Below are 13,847 nucleotides of genomic sequence, written 5' to 3'. Positions count from 1 at the left end.
TCTCTTTTTTCAGACGAACAGGTAGCTGATTCTGGGAGTCAGGTGACTCCCTTCGCTAAAGCTGGGTTTTTCAGTGAGATTTCATTTTGGTGGTTGAATCCTCTAATAAAGATGGGCTACAAGAAACCCCTTGAAGACAAAGACATGCCACTTCTAGGCGCCACAGATCGAGCACACAACCAGTACTTGATGTTCATGGAGGAGCTGAATGGCAAGAAGCAGTCGCCGTCACATGCCACACCATCATTCTTATGGACTATTGTTTCTTGTCACAAGCGTGCTATCTTAGTCTCGGGTTTCTTTGCTTTGCTCAAGGTTCTTTCCGTATCAGCAGGACCAATAATTCTCAAGGCATTCATCAATGTATCACTTGGAAAAGGGACCTTTAAATATGAAGGCTGTGTACTTGCTGGGTTAATGTTCATCTGCAAATGTTGTGAATCATTGTCACAGAGACAGTGGTATTTCCGCACTCGGAGGTTAGGATTACAGGTGAGGTCATTCCTGTCAGCAGCTATTTATAAGAAACAACAGAAGCTATCAAATGCAGCAAAAATGAAGCACTCTTCTGGAAATATTATGAACTATGTGACTGTCGATGCGTATCAGATTGGGGAATTCCCATACTGGTTCCATCAAACATGGTCAACAAGTGTTCAACTTTGCATTGCTATGGCAATTCTATACAGTGCGGTTGGTGCTGCAATGATTTCATCTTTGGTTATCATCATTATGATCATACTGTTTAACGTTCCGTTCGCCAGACTGCAACACAAATTTAAGAGTAAACTTATGGAAGCACAAGATGTGAGATTGAAGGCCATGTGTGAGTCATTTGTTCATATGAAGGTCTTGAAGCTTTATGCATGGGAAGCTCACTTCAAGAAGGTCATTGAGGGGTTGAGAGAGGATGAATACAAGTGGTTGTCAGCATTCCAGCTTAGGAGGGCATTCAACGCTTTCCTGTTCTGGTCTTCACCAACTTGGGTTTCGACAGCGACCTTTCTGACATGCTATCTTTTAAAAATCCCTCTTGATGCTAGCAATGTCTTCACCTTTGTGGCAACTCTAAGTCTTGTGCAAGAGCCAGTAAGGTTAATACCGGATGTTATTTCAGTTGTGATACAAGCTAAGGTTGCGTTCACTCGGATATCAAACTTCCTTGATGCACCTGAGCTAAAAGGGCAGGTTAGGAAAAAATCCTCCGTTGGCCTTGATTACCCTGTACCCATAGCGATGAATTCATGTAGCTTCTCGTGGGATGAGAACACATCAAACCCAACTCTAAAGAATATAAATCTGGTAGTCAATGGTGGTGAAAAGATTGCGATTTGTGGAGAGGTAGGATCAGGAAAGTCAACGCTTTTGGCTGCTGTACTCGGAGAGGTCCCCAAAACTGAAGGCATGGTATGGATTTTTACTAACATCATTTGTTAATGCAATGGCTGCCATATTATGAATTTAGGCATGATTAAAACACATCATGTTCGGTTTGCAAAGTTGGGTGTGAAAATTATGCTTGACAATATTTGCCAACATGAACTACGTTATTCGATTCATTTCTTATAAAAGCTTTATAGCAAATTCCTGATCTTTGCATAAAATTTTCAGATCCAAGTATACGGGAAAATAGCATATGTTTCTCAGAATGCATGGATCCAATCTGGGACTGTGCAGGACAATATTCTCTTTGGATCTTCGATGGACAGGGAAAGATACCACAACACACTCGTGAGGTGCTCGTTGGTCAAGGACCTTGAAATGCTACCATATGGAGATTGTACTCAAATTGGGGAGAGAGGAGTACATCTTAGTGGTGGTCAGAAGCAGCGCGTCCAGCTTGCTCGTGCACTATACCAAAATGCAGATATCTATCTTCTTGATGACCCTTTCAGTGCTGTTGATGCACATACAGCCACAAGTCTCTTCAATGTAAGAACCATATCAGCATATGCATATTGTATTACTATTTGATTATGACTTTTTTTTACAAAGCTCTTTGTAACAGGAATATGTCATGAGTGCTCTGTCAAACAAGACTGTTCTTTTGGTGACCCACCAAGTGGATTTTCTACCCGTATTTGACTCCATCTTGGTACCTCTCCCTCCTTTGAAAATGTTGTAGAAAGATGTGATGCGCCTTGACTCTCCAATAGGAGGGCCGAAGGTTATATATATTGATATGGTGATCGGTTGGGAACTAGAGATATACATGAGAGGGATAGAGATAGAAAGTTAAACATAAAGTTGTTACAACACACAATATCTATCCCTACAATATCTCATGTCTAACACCCTCTCTTAATCTAAGCTTCTCAAGTTTAGATTACGCTTAAATTCCTCAAATGGTCGTGTAGCTAGGGCCTTTGTGAAGCCATCTGCAACTTGATCTCTTGAAGGAACAAACCGGATTTCCAATTCCTTGCTTGCAACCCTTTCTCGAACAAAGTGATAGTCAATTTCAATATGTTTGGTCCTTGCATGAAAAACTGGATTTGCAGAAAGATATGTAGCACCAAGATTATCACACCAAAGACATGGAGTTTGTATATGACATATCCCAAGCTCCTTGAGCATTGCCTTTACCCATATAACTTCAGCTGTTGCATTTGCCAATGCCTTGTATTCTGCCTCAGTACTGGATCTAGAGACAGTTGCCTGTTTCTTAGCACACCATGATATTCTATGGTACCCCTCCCCCTTTTGAAAATGTCACCATATGAGGATATTTGTGTCTAATGACCCAGAGACAGTTGCCTGTTTCTTACAACCTAATGACCCAGAGAGTGAAATCAGATGGTACCTCTCCCCCCTTTGAAAATGTCACCATATGAGGATATTTGTGTCTCTATGATTTATGTTGATATGTAATTATCTTTATTTATTTTTTGATGTCATCTAAAACTATAGTGATGATTTTTGGCAGTTAATGTCAGATGGGGAGATTATTCGGTCTGCACCTTATCAAGATCTATTGACAGACTGTGAAAAATTTATCGGCCTTGTAAATTCCCATAAGGATACTATTAGTGCTTCGGATCTTAATAAAAACATACCCCCGCAAAGATATAAGGAAGAAGAAAAGGTGACAGATGATATTCATGGAAATACAGAGTCTGTGAAGCCATCACAGGAAAACCAACTGATCAAGAAAGAGGAAAGAGAAACAGGGGATGCAGGTGTTAAGCCTTATATGCTTTACCTGCGCCAGCACAAAGGCTTCCTGTATTTCTCTTTGTGTATGATTTTCCACGTAATTTACATAGCTGGGCAAATATCACAGAATTCATGGATGGCTGCTAATGTCCAAAATCCTCATGTTAGCACGCGGAAGTTAGTTTATGTGTACATTATTATCGGAGTTTGCACGATATTCTTCTTGCTATCAAGATTTTTATTAATCGTTGTTCTTGGGATACAGTCATCAAGATCCTTATTTTCCCAGCTACTCAATTCATTGTTCCGTGCACCAATGTCCTTTTTTGATTCTACACCTCTAGGAAGAGTTTTTAGCCGGGTAAGAGTTCTTATACGAATGGTAAAACAAGTTTCACTTACGTTTTGCACCAAGGATTTTCTCATGATAGATTAACTAGTTCCCTTTTTGTTCTAGTGCAGGTCTCCTCAGATTTGAGCCTCATTGACCTTGATGTTCCATTTGCATTTGTGTTTAGCCTTGGTGCCATCTTTAATGCATATAGCAATCTAGGTGTATTGGTTGTTATTACATGGCAAGTTCTGTTTGTATCCGTGCCAATGATAATTTTGGCAATTTGGTTGCAGGTAATTCGTATGGTTTTGTTTCTTTACGGCTAAGCTTCATGTCTATGTATTCGTGCCAATGATAGTTTTGCATTCTTTGTTCTCATTAACTGAAACATGTTATGTTTGGTCATGCAGAGGTACTATCTAGCCTCGGCCAAGGAATTGATGCGGATCAATGGTACTACCAAATCTGCTCTGGCAAATCACTTAGGTGAATCGATTTCAGGGGCTATAACAATAAGGGCCTTTGAGGAAGAAGATCGTTTCTTTGCTAAAAATTTGGATCTTGTCGACCAGAATGCCAGTCCATATTTCTATAATTTTGCAGCAACTGAATGGTTGATTCTACGTCTGGAGATAATGAGTGCCGCAGTTCTTTCTTTTTCTGCCTTTGTCATGGCCCTTCTTCCTCAAGGAACTTTTAGCCCTGGTAAGCAATTATATGAGCACCACGCTGCTTCAAATATTTGGAAAAAGTTGAGTAGCATATGATATGCGATAAATGTTATATGCATTGCCATGTAAATGTTTCTACATTTTCATTGGCTTCTACTTGAGTTCTGACACACTTTTTTATGAGAACTTACTTGATACTCCTAAACCGTAAATTATTCATGTGTTAACATGACATGGGTGTCCAACAAAATCATTTGAATGGTATGTTTTATGTGTATATATGGTTGTAGAAAACTAGAAGAGAGTTATAATATGAAAATAATATCGATGAAAAATGTAATGATAGTATTTTGACCTACCAGTACAAGAACTTTCTTATATAATACTCCCTCTGAAATTAGTATAAAGTTGAGTCACTTAATTTGGGACGAAGGGAGTAGTAGTCAACGTTACGAAATTTTGGCCGAATGCTTTCTATAATGCCTTGTATTTATGAATTGAGGTAATGATGTTTATTGTTAGAAGAGAAGTATGCTGCATTCTTTTGGACCGAATACAGTGAATATAAAACACCATATATTTCCTAAACCACAATTTGTTCTGATGATTTTATGTATATATGAAAATGCAGTTCAAATCCTAAGAGCATGGTTAATAATGCAGCCAGCTGCTGGCTATAGAGAGATGCCATGTCATCTAAATCCTTCATGAAAATTACTTATATGATAGGTTGGCTCTAAGGATTTAATATTTGCATGAACAATGCATAAGATTGGAAGAGAGTTGCATGCATGCTACTTTCTCTTGATTCATGTGCTATAGCCAGGCTGTAGAATAAAAGCCCGCTTCACTCTCTCTCCTCTCTTCTTACTCCCCCAAATAGGATTTTGATGAGATGACAAGTCATATATGTGCGACAATGCGGAAACGTCTTAGCCATCTAGGCCGACGTGTTGCGTGTTATATAGATGGGTTGCGAGCCCTCATACCGCGTACAAGGAGATAGAATTACAATCTTGGAGATCAAGTAATGCAAGGGATAGATAAGAGTTTAAACAATACATAAGTATCTATCCATCTAACTTAAACCTCTCTAGAGATAAACCTCTCCTCTAACGATTCGGTTGAGATACTAGCAGCCGCATATATGTTTAACATCCTCCCTTAATCACAACTTCATCAAGTTGAGACTATGCTTGAAGTCTTCAAAACATCTTGTAGGAAGAGCTTTTGGTAAAACCATCTCCAACCTGGTCCTTTGAGTGAATAAACCTGATGTCCAACAGTTTATTTGCAACCCTTTCTCTAACAAAGTGAAAATCTATCTCAGTGTGTTTAGTTCTTGCATGAAAAACTGGATTTGCTGATAGATAAGTAGCACCTAGATTGTCACACCATAAACATGGAGCTTTGGTGCTTCTTATGCCTAATTCCTTGAGAATAGACTGCACCCATATTATTTCTGCTCTTGCATTGGCCAATGCCTTATATTCTGCTTCTGTACTAGACCTGGAAACAGTTGCTTGTTTTCTTGCACACCATGATATCAAGTTAGGTCCAAAGAAAACTGCAAATCCACCAGTTGAACGTCTATCATCTACACACCCTGCCCAGTCTGAGTCAGAGAATGCACTTACAAGTGTAGATGAAGCCTTGCAGAAATTCAAACCAATGTTTAAAGTATTTTTCACATATCTCAAAATACGTTTTGCAGCAGTGAAGTGAACTGTAGTGGGTGCATGAAGAAACTGACAGACCTTATTTACAGCAAATGATATGTCAGGTCTGGTGAGTGTTAGGTACTCAAGTGCACCTACTAAACTTCTGTATCTTGTACTATCATCTGGATTCAGAAGTTCTCCTTCAACAAGAGATAGTTTTTCTGTACTAGATAAAGGAGTTGGTACTGGCTTACAATTTTGTAGACCAGCCTTCTTTACTAAATCTGTTGCATACTTAGCTTGAGAAAGGTGAAGACCATTCTTGTGTCTTTTTACCTCAATGCCAAGGAAATAGTGTAGATCTCCCAAATCCTTAAGAGGAAACTCTGCACTCAAGTCTTTTAACAATCCTGTTATAGCTTCAATAGATGAGCTTGTCACAATGATATCATCAACATATATGAGAACAAATATGGATGTATTTGATTTGTTATAAATAAATAATGAAGTGTCAGACTTTGAAGGGATGAACCCAAGTGCTTGCATCTTCTTGCTGAGACGAGAGTACCATGCTCTTGGAGCCTGTTTTAATCCATACAGGGCCTTGTCAAGTTTGCACACATAAGAGGGTGCATGTGAATTTTCAAAACCAGGGGGTTGTTTCATGTAAACCTCTTCCTCCAGAACACCATGCAAAAACGCGTTCTGTACGTCTAGCTGTCGCAGACTCCAACCCCTGGACACAACAATAGACAAAAAAGACGAATAGTGGCAGCTTTAACTACTGGACTAAATGTGTCTTCGTAGTCAATACCATACCGTTGTTTGAATCCCTTTGCAACAAGTCTAGCTTTGTAACGATCAATGGTTCCCTCAGCTTTTCTTTTTATCCTGAAAACCCACTTACAGTCAATAATATTTTTACCTTGCTGTGCGGGAACCAGATGCCATGTCCCATTCTTTTTAAGTGTTGCTAGCTCATTATGCATTGCCTCTCTCCAATTTTCCTTACCAAGAGCCTCCTCAAGAGTATTGGGTTCTCCTGGTTCACCTGTCGAACAGACTAGCCCAAACTTTGTAATATGTTTGTAATCAACTGGTTTATAGTTACCCCTTGTAGACGTGTGCGACGCTGAATGGGTACCTCCAGAGGTTCTATAGAGATTGCTGGTGTAGACAATCCCGGCGCTGGCGATCCTGAGGCGAAGTCGTTGTCGTGTTCGGGCGTGTCGGCTGCGGCTGGCGCAGGCGTTACCTCGCCAGGATCTTCTGCGCGTATCGGGTGTTGCACGGGAGTGTTGTGGGCCGCAGACGATCGGGGCCGAGGCATACCATCACGTCCCAATGATTGGGTTGGCCCACCTGCCGGCTGGCGAGAACCGTCGGCGCGCCATTTGTAGACCTGCGGTTGGGCAACCACGCGCGCGAGCGTCGAGGAGGGACCAGCCCGCCAGCTGTCTGGCGGTGATTGGCCTGCATGGCCCCGCGCGGAGTCGGCTGCGCCTCCAGCCGGGACAGGAGCCAGCCCCGAGGTGGATTCTAGCGCTAACTCCGGGGGGGGATATCCTGCACTGCAGTGCTGCACCAGGACTAGATCTCGAGGCGGATCTGCTGTAGCCCGGCGCTGACTCCAAGAAGGATTTGCCCCCCACGCTGGGACACATAAAATGACGTCCTGTTTCACTATTTTCGGCATCATTTGGGCTGTTTTCTTCGCCATTTGCACTGTGCTCTGCATCATCACAAATCTCATGAAGGTTATTAGATGGGTTAGTCATAATATGATCATCACAAATATCAATGCCCCCTTGATCATGTCCGGAGAGATGAGGTGGAAGAAGCAAAATTTCTTTGCGTAGGAGAGCGCCCGCATTAGGATGGAGGGTTGCAAAGGGAAATTTGGTCTCATCAAACACAACATCCCGGGAAATATAGACACGACCAGTGGGGATGTCTAAGCACTTCACTTCCTTGTGTTGGGCACTGTATCCAAGGAAAGCACATTGTTTTGATCGAAACATGAGCTTGCGGTTGTTATATGGGCGAAGATTTGGCCAACAAGCGCAGCCAAAGACACGAAGGGATGTGTAGTCTGGTTTGATATGGAGGAGGCGTTCCGGTGTTTAATTGTGGATGACACGTCTGGGTAACATATTAATGATGTGAACTGCGGTAAGGAATGCTTCATCCCAAAACTTAAGAGGCATAGAGGCACCTGCTAGAAGAGCCAAACCGACTTCGACTATGTGCCTATGTTTGCGTTCTGCTGATCCATTTTGCTGGTGAGCATGTGGACATGACACGTGATGTGAGATGCCCAAACTTTGGAAGAAGGAGTTGAGTTTTTCATACTCTCCTCCCCAATCTGATTGAATGGCTATTATTTTGCTGTTAAACTTACGTTCAACAAGTGCTTGGAAGTTTTGAAAAACTTGAAAGACATCAGATCTCTTTTTGAGAAGGTAGATCCATGAAAATTTGCTATAGTCATCTATGAAGCTTACATAGTATGTGTATCTACCAACAGAGGAAGGTGCAGGACCCCACACATCAGAGAAGATTAATTGTAGAGGCTTGGTAGAGACACTGGTAGATATAGGATACGACAATTGATGACTTTTAGCACGTTGACAGGAATCACAAATAGTTTCAATATTTCGCTCACCAACAAACGGGAGCTTATTTCTCCTAAGTAACCTTTCTACTAAAGAAAAAGAAGCATGTCCTAAACGATCATGCCATCGAGTGGATGAGAGCTTGACAACACTTCAAGCTTGTTTATTGAATCTTCTAAACTCTGGAATCAGCGGGTAGAGCCCTCGAACACATCTACCTCGATAGAGAATTTTCCTCGTTGCCTGATCCTTGATCAAAAAGAAATAGGGATGAAACTCAAGAAACACATGATTATCAATAGCAATTCTATGAACAGATAGAAGGTTTTTGTGGGCACGAGGAACATGTAAGATTCTTTTAAGATGGATTTTTCTACTAGGGGTGTTGATAGTTGAATGACCAATATGACATATACCCATACCTTCGCCACTGGCAGTATGGATTTGATCCTTGCCACGATACTTTTCCTTCAAGGTGACTTTCTCCAGCTCATTGGTGATGTGATTGGTGGTGCCACTGTCAACATACCAATTGGTATCGACGCCATAGGAGCCGTCTGCCATTGCAGCGACTTTTTCTTCATCCTGTGAAGAGTCTTCGTCCTCGTCGTAGCGGTACCAGCAGTCCTTAGCCACATGCCCGAGCTTGCCACAGATCTGACAGCGAGGCGAGTTTGGTCTGCTTCTGTTGGCACCACCACCGCGACGTCCGTTGGAGTTGCCGTGAGGAGTGCCACCACCACGACGTCCTCTGCCGCGGAAGGAGCCACGCGAGCGAGAGCCGCCACCACCACGGCCTCTGGTCGCAAAGTTGGCAGAAGATTTGAAGCCGCCGCCGGTGCCGTGATACTGCACCATGCGTTGATCAAAGTTACTGAGCATAGCGAAGAGTTCATCAAGGGTTACCGGGGTGACGCGTGCATCTAGGGCGGAGACGAGGGGCTGATAATCTTGATCAAGCCCATGGATGATGTAGGAGATGAGCTCATCATCCTGGATGGCCTTGCCGGCTGCTGCGAGTTCGTCGGCGTAGCCTCGCATGGCAGCGAAGTAAGAGGCCACCGACTGGTTGCCCTTCTGCGCGTTGATCAGCGCTGTTCTGATGTTGTTGACGCGGCTAAGGGATTGCGATGAGAACATGTTTGCCAAGGCAACCCAGAGCTCGTGCGCCGTGGTGATCGTGGTCACCTTGACGAGGAACTCTTTAGAGAGGTTTTGGAGCAGGTATCCGAGAACCTGCTGATCCTCCCTCATCCAAGTTGGATGGAGGGGATTTGACTCGGAAGTTTCCTTCCCGGCGGTGTCCTTTGTGCTAAGGACAGTAGCCGGTTCAGGTGTCGTGCCGTCGACGTAGTGGTAGACGTCGGCGCCCTGCAGCTGTGGCGTGATCTGCGTCGGCCACAGAACATAGTTGGTGCGGGAGAGCTTCTCTGGGACTCCGCCGCTGAGCAACGGCTGGTGAGAGCTGGAGGAAGACATGGCGATGGCGCACGATGGGTGGAGATGGGCTTGGCTAGACTAATGGAGGAAGATTGCTCTGTATACCATGTGCGACAATGCGGAAACGTCTTAGCCATCTAGGCCGACGTGTTGCGTGTTATATAGATGGGTTGCGAGCCCTCATACCACATACAAGGAGATAGAATTACAATCTTGGAGATCAAGTAATGCAAGGGATAGATAAGAGTTTAAACAATACATAAGTATCTATCCATCTAACTTAAACCTCTCTAGAGATAAACCTCTCCTCTAACAATTCGGTTGAGATACTAGCAGCCGCATATATGTTTAACAATATAGCCTTCTGGCTAGGCCTTATTAGACTTGCTTTAATACTCATGTGTTGAAGTTAACTAAATAAAGTATTTGGTACTATACAGTTATTCAGTTTATTAATATTAACATTACAAATAGTAGAGTTAATTCCTTGCTTTTGTACCCGCACAGGTTTTGTGGGAATGGCATTGTCCTATGGTCTTTCCCTAAATATTTCGTTTGTTTTCTCTATTCAATTCCAATGCAACCTTGCAAATCAAATAATCTCGGTCGAACGGGTGAACCAGTACATGGACATACAAAGTGAAGCAGCAGAAGTTATTGAAGAAAATCGACCGTTACCAGATTGGCCCCAAAATGGCAATGTGGAGATTAGGGATTTAAAGGTAGTCAGATATACATACTCCCTCCCTTTTTACTATGCATATAAGATTTTTCTGAAGTCAAACTTAATAAAGTTTGACCATATTTATATGAATAAGTATCAACATCTACAATGCTGAAGTTATACAATATGAAAATTAAATTCATGACACATCTAATGATATTGAATTCGTATTGTGAATGTTGATATTTTTTTCCTATAAAGTTGGTCAAACTTTACAAAGTTTGATTTCAGACAAATCATATATACGGAGTAAAAAGGATTGGAGGTAGTATTTGCTATTTACACATACACCTTACAAGGTAAAATAATCCAATTAGCACTTCTAACAAATGTATGCGATTGATCTTCATTCAACAGATCAGGTATAGGATAGATGCTCCCCTTGTACTACATGGAATCACTTGCACATTTGAAGGTGGACATAAGATTGGTATAGTTGGTCGAACAGGAAGCGGCAAGACAACATTAATTGGTGCATTGTTTCGTCTTGTTGAACCTGCCGAAGGGAAAATAATTATAGACTCTGTGGACATCAGTATGATAGGCTTGCATGACCTGCGTTCGCGTTTGGGTATCATTCCCCAAGATCCAACACTTTTTCAGGGTACAGTAAGATACAATCTAGATCCTCTTGGGCAATTCTCAGATGAACAAATATGGGAGGTAAGATTCTACAAAGCTAACGGCTTTTTGTCATCTTACCCAATGGTCAGATAATATTATGCTGACAAGGTATCACACCAAAAGAACCTGATGTAATATTAAATCGTGAGTCTGTCCTCTTTTACTGTCACAATTCAGATCACTTGCTTCGATATATACCTAACTTTCAGAAGTTGAGGACATTAACAAAATTGGGCGGATAAATTGAATTAGAGGAATCTGAAATGACAAGTAGCCTTTCTCATAGGAAAACTCGATTGCCTAGGAGGAATTAGACAATTTTTCACTTATTATTGAAGAAATAGGCACCCAAATTATAGTTGAGGAGAACTCAGACAAGGGTGATGGCCACACGTCTTGAAGCTGAGCTAGGCTTAGTACCTCCCTTTCTGAATTTATGGCATATGTACATTTCAAAAGAAATCACTGAAGTGGTTACTCTATTTGTTATTATGCTGCAGGTTCTTGACAAATGCCAACTTCTTGAAGCTGTCCGGGAGAAGGAACACGGATTGGATTCACATGGTAGGAAGCTTCACTTCATCTATTTTTTGGTTTATGTAGTTCATTTAAAAAATAAATAAATAAGCTAAACAGAAAACTCTGCTCTAATTACTGATTTCAGAAATTGGAAATAGGTGTGAAAATACATGTGACAATCAATATGTCAAAATATTAGTAGTCCTAGACATATTAGCTATATACTTTTTCTAGCATGATGTTTGGAACTATCTCATTCATAGTACTGATCAATATCTTGTCTTATTAGTTGTGGAAGACGGGTCGAACTGGAGTATGGGTCAAAGGCAGCTCTTCTGTCTGGGACGCGCACTTTTGAGAAGGTGCTGCATCTTAGTTCTTGATGAAGCAACAGCCTCTATAGACAATACCACAGATGCTGTCCTTCAGAAAACGATCCGGACAGAATTCAAACATTGCACCGTTATTACAGTTGCACACCGTATACCAACAGTTATGGACTGCAATATGGTACTTGCAATGAGCGATGGTATGTTTGTCTTATTGCCAACTTAATATAGTGACCTGATTATAGAATCGCCGTCTAATTGATCTGAAGCAACTAAAATGGAGTATAAGCCACATTGTGGATCTTTCGCATACTAATGAACCATATATGACCACTTCCAGGGAAAGTAGTGGAGTTTGACAAACCTACAAGGCTCATGGAAACTGAAGGATCTCTCTTTCGGGAGCTGGTCAAGGAGTATTGGTCATACACATCGAACACAAATATTTAGAAGAGACTGTCCAATGTCGATTGTTTACTTGCTGCAGCTTTCCAGGAGATAAAAAATAAATCAGCTTTAGAAAAAGTGATATGCTTGAAGATATTGAGTAATCTATGCTATTGCTACCTCAGATGTATTAATCTATTTTTAATCAGAAGAAAAGACAGTACCATCTGTCTGTTATTGTCTCGAAATTTCTTTTGCCATCTATTGCTAGGAGGAACTTCTATGCATGAAGAATTGCTGAAGCTGAACAGAGGAAAAGTCCCTGAAGATTTACTTGCTCCAGTAATCAGATATAGAAGGCCAAATCAGAGGGACTTCACATCCGCAACTTCAGCCTGTGAAACGATTTGAGCTTGATACGCATTGCCGAATATGTGTTTGCTAATCCCTTGCTGAATATGCGTTCATTTATGGTAGCTTAATAAGTTTATGCCGAATGCATTGGCTTTATGAATGAGATTTCAGACTATTCAGCGTAACGAGATGCGATTGGCCTTTTATATTTCTCCTATGAAAATCAGCTTGCTTTTGTCGTTTAAGAACCGCCTATCATAGTGTCTGTATTTGCTTGTACACTGGATACGAAGCAAACACATAGATGGATCCAATGCGTTTTCCTCGTGTTTTGCTGATCCTTCTGGTGACATTTGCCCACATGGATTGAGTTGTTACTAGACATGTTCACGGTTTGAATGGTGTGGCAGGATCAGCGGGTCGGTTTTGTCATGTTGAAATACTCCCTCCGATCCTAAATACAAGTATTTAAGGCCTTGTTTGGTACGCAGGGTTTGGGAAGGTTTTTAGGGGATTATCCCCGAGGGGGCCAGAAACCCCACGATTCCCTGCATGTCCATTTGGCGGACAGGGTTTGTGGTGAGCAAACCCCTTCAATCCACTCAAATCCACCTCAAACCAAGTGGTTTTGAAGCATCGAGGGAGGGCTAGTGGAACTCGTGCAATGGGGATTCAAGAGGATTGGGTGGAAGAGAGGGATTTACCAAATCCCGGGGCTTGAAAACCACTTATGCCAAACAAGGCCTTAAGAGATTTCATTAAAGGACTACATACAAAGCAAAATGAATGAATCTACACTCTAAAATATGTCTATATATATCCATATGTAGTCTCCTAGTGAAATCTCTAGAAAGACTTATATTTAGTAACGGAGGGAGTATATTTTTGTTGGACGCCGAGGCTTTGTTTTGGCCATACATGTTGGCATAATCCATGATGTATGGTTCCATGTCCGGCTCGGACTGGAAACAGTCACCGACTAGGTTTAGTATTAGGCTAGTTTGCTAATATATATACCTATGTAACCCCTGTG

General features: G+C 41.7%; 1 protein-coding gene and 1 non-coding gene across 2 annotated transcripts; one reads left to right on the top strand and one right to left on the bottom strand.

Moving 5' to 3' along the window:
* On the top strand, window positions 1–12,958 carry LOC123407897 (ABC transporter C family member 10-like; the record flags this gene model as incomplete). The annotated part of the gene is made up of 11 exons (XM_045101139.1): window positions 1–1,407; window positions 1,612–1,932; window positions 2,009–2,095; window positions 2,927–3,517; window positions 3,619–3,783; window positions 3,901–4,195; window positions 10,385–10,599; window positions 10,959–11,264; window positions 11,726–11,789; window positions 12,034–12,273; window positions 12,414–12,958. Coding segments are annotated over 11 exons (3,801 nt in total), but the record flags the coding sequence as incomplete, so codon positions are not given.
* On the bottom strand, window positions 9,301–9,439 carry LOC123414438. Its single transcript, XR_006614406.1, has one exon. It is a non-coding gene; the product is annotated as a small nucleolar RNA Z247 (small nucleolar RNA).
* Window positions 12,959–13,847: the final 889 nt, after the last annotated feature.

The sequence above is a fragment of the Hordeum vulgare genome, chromosome 7H (assembly GCF_904849725.1).
Source record: "Hordeum vulgare subsp. vulgare chromosome 7H, MorexV3_pseudomolecules_assembly, whole genome shotgun sequence".
Classification (NCBI taxonomy): Eukaryota; Viridiplantae; Streptophyta; class Magnoliopsida; order Poales; family Poaceae; genus Hordeum; species Hordeum vulgare.
The sequence above is the reverse complement of the archived record's forward strand: the minus strand, read 5'-3'. Positions and strand labels throughout refer to the sequence as shown.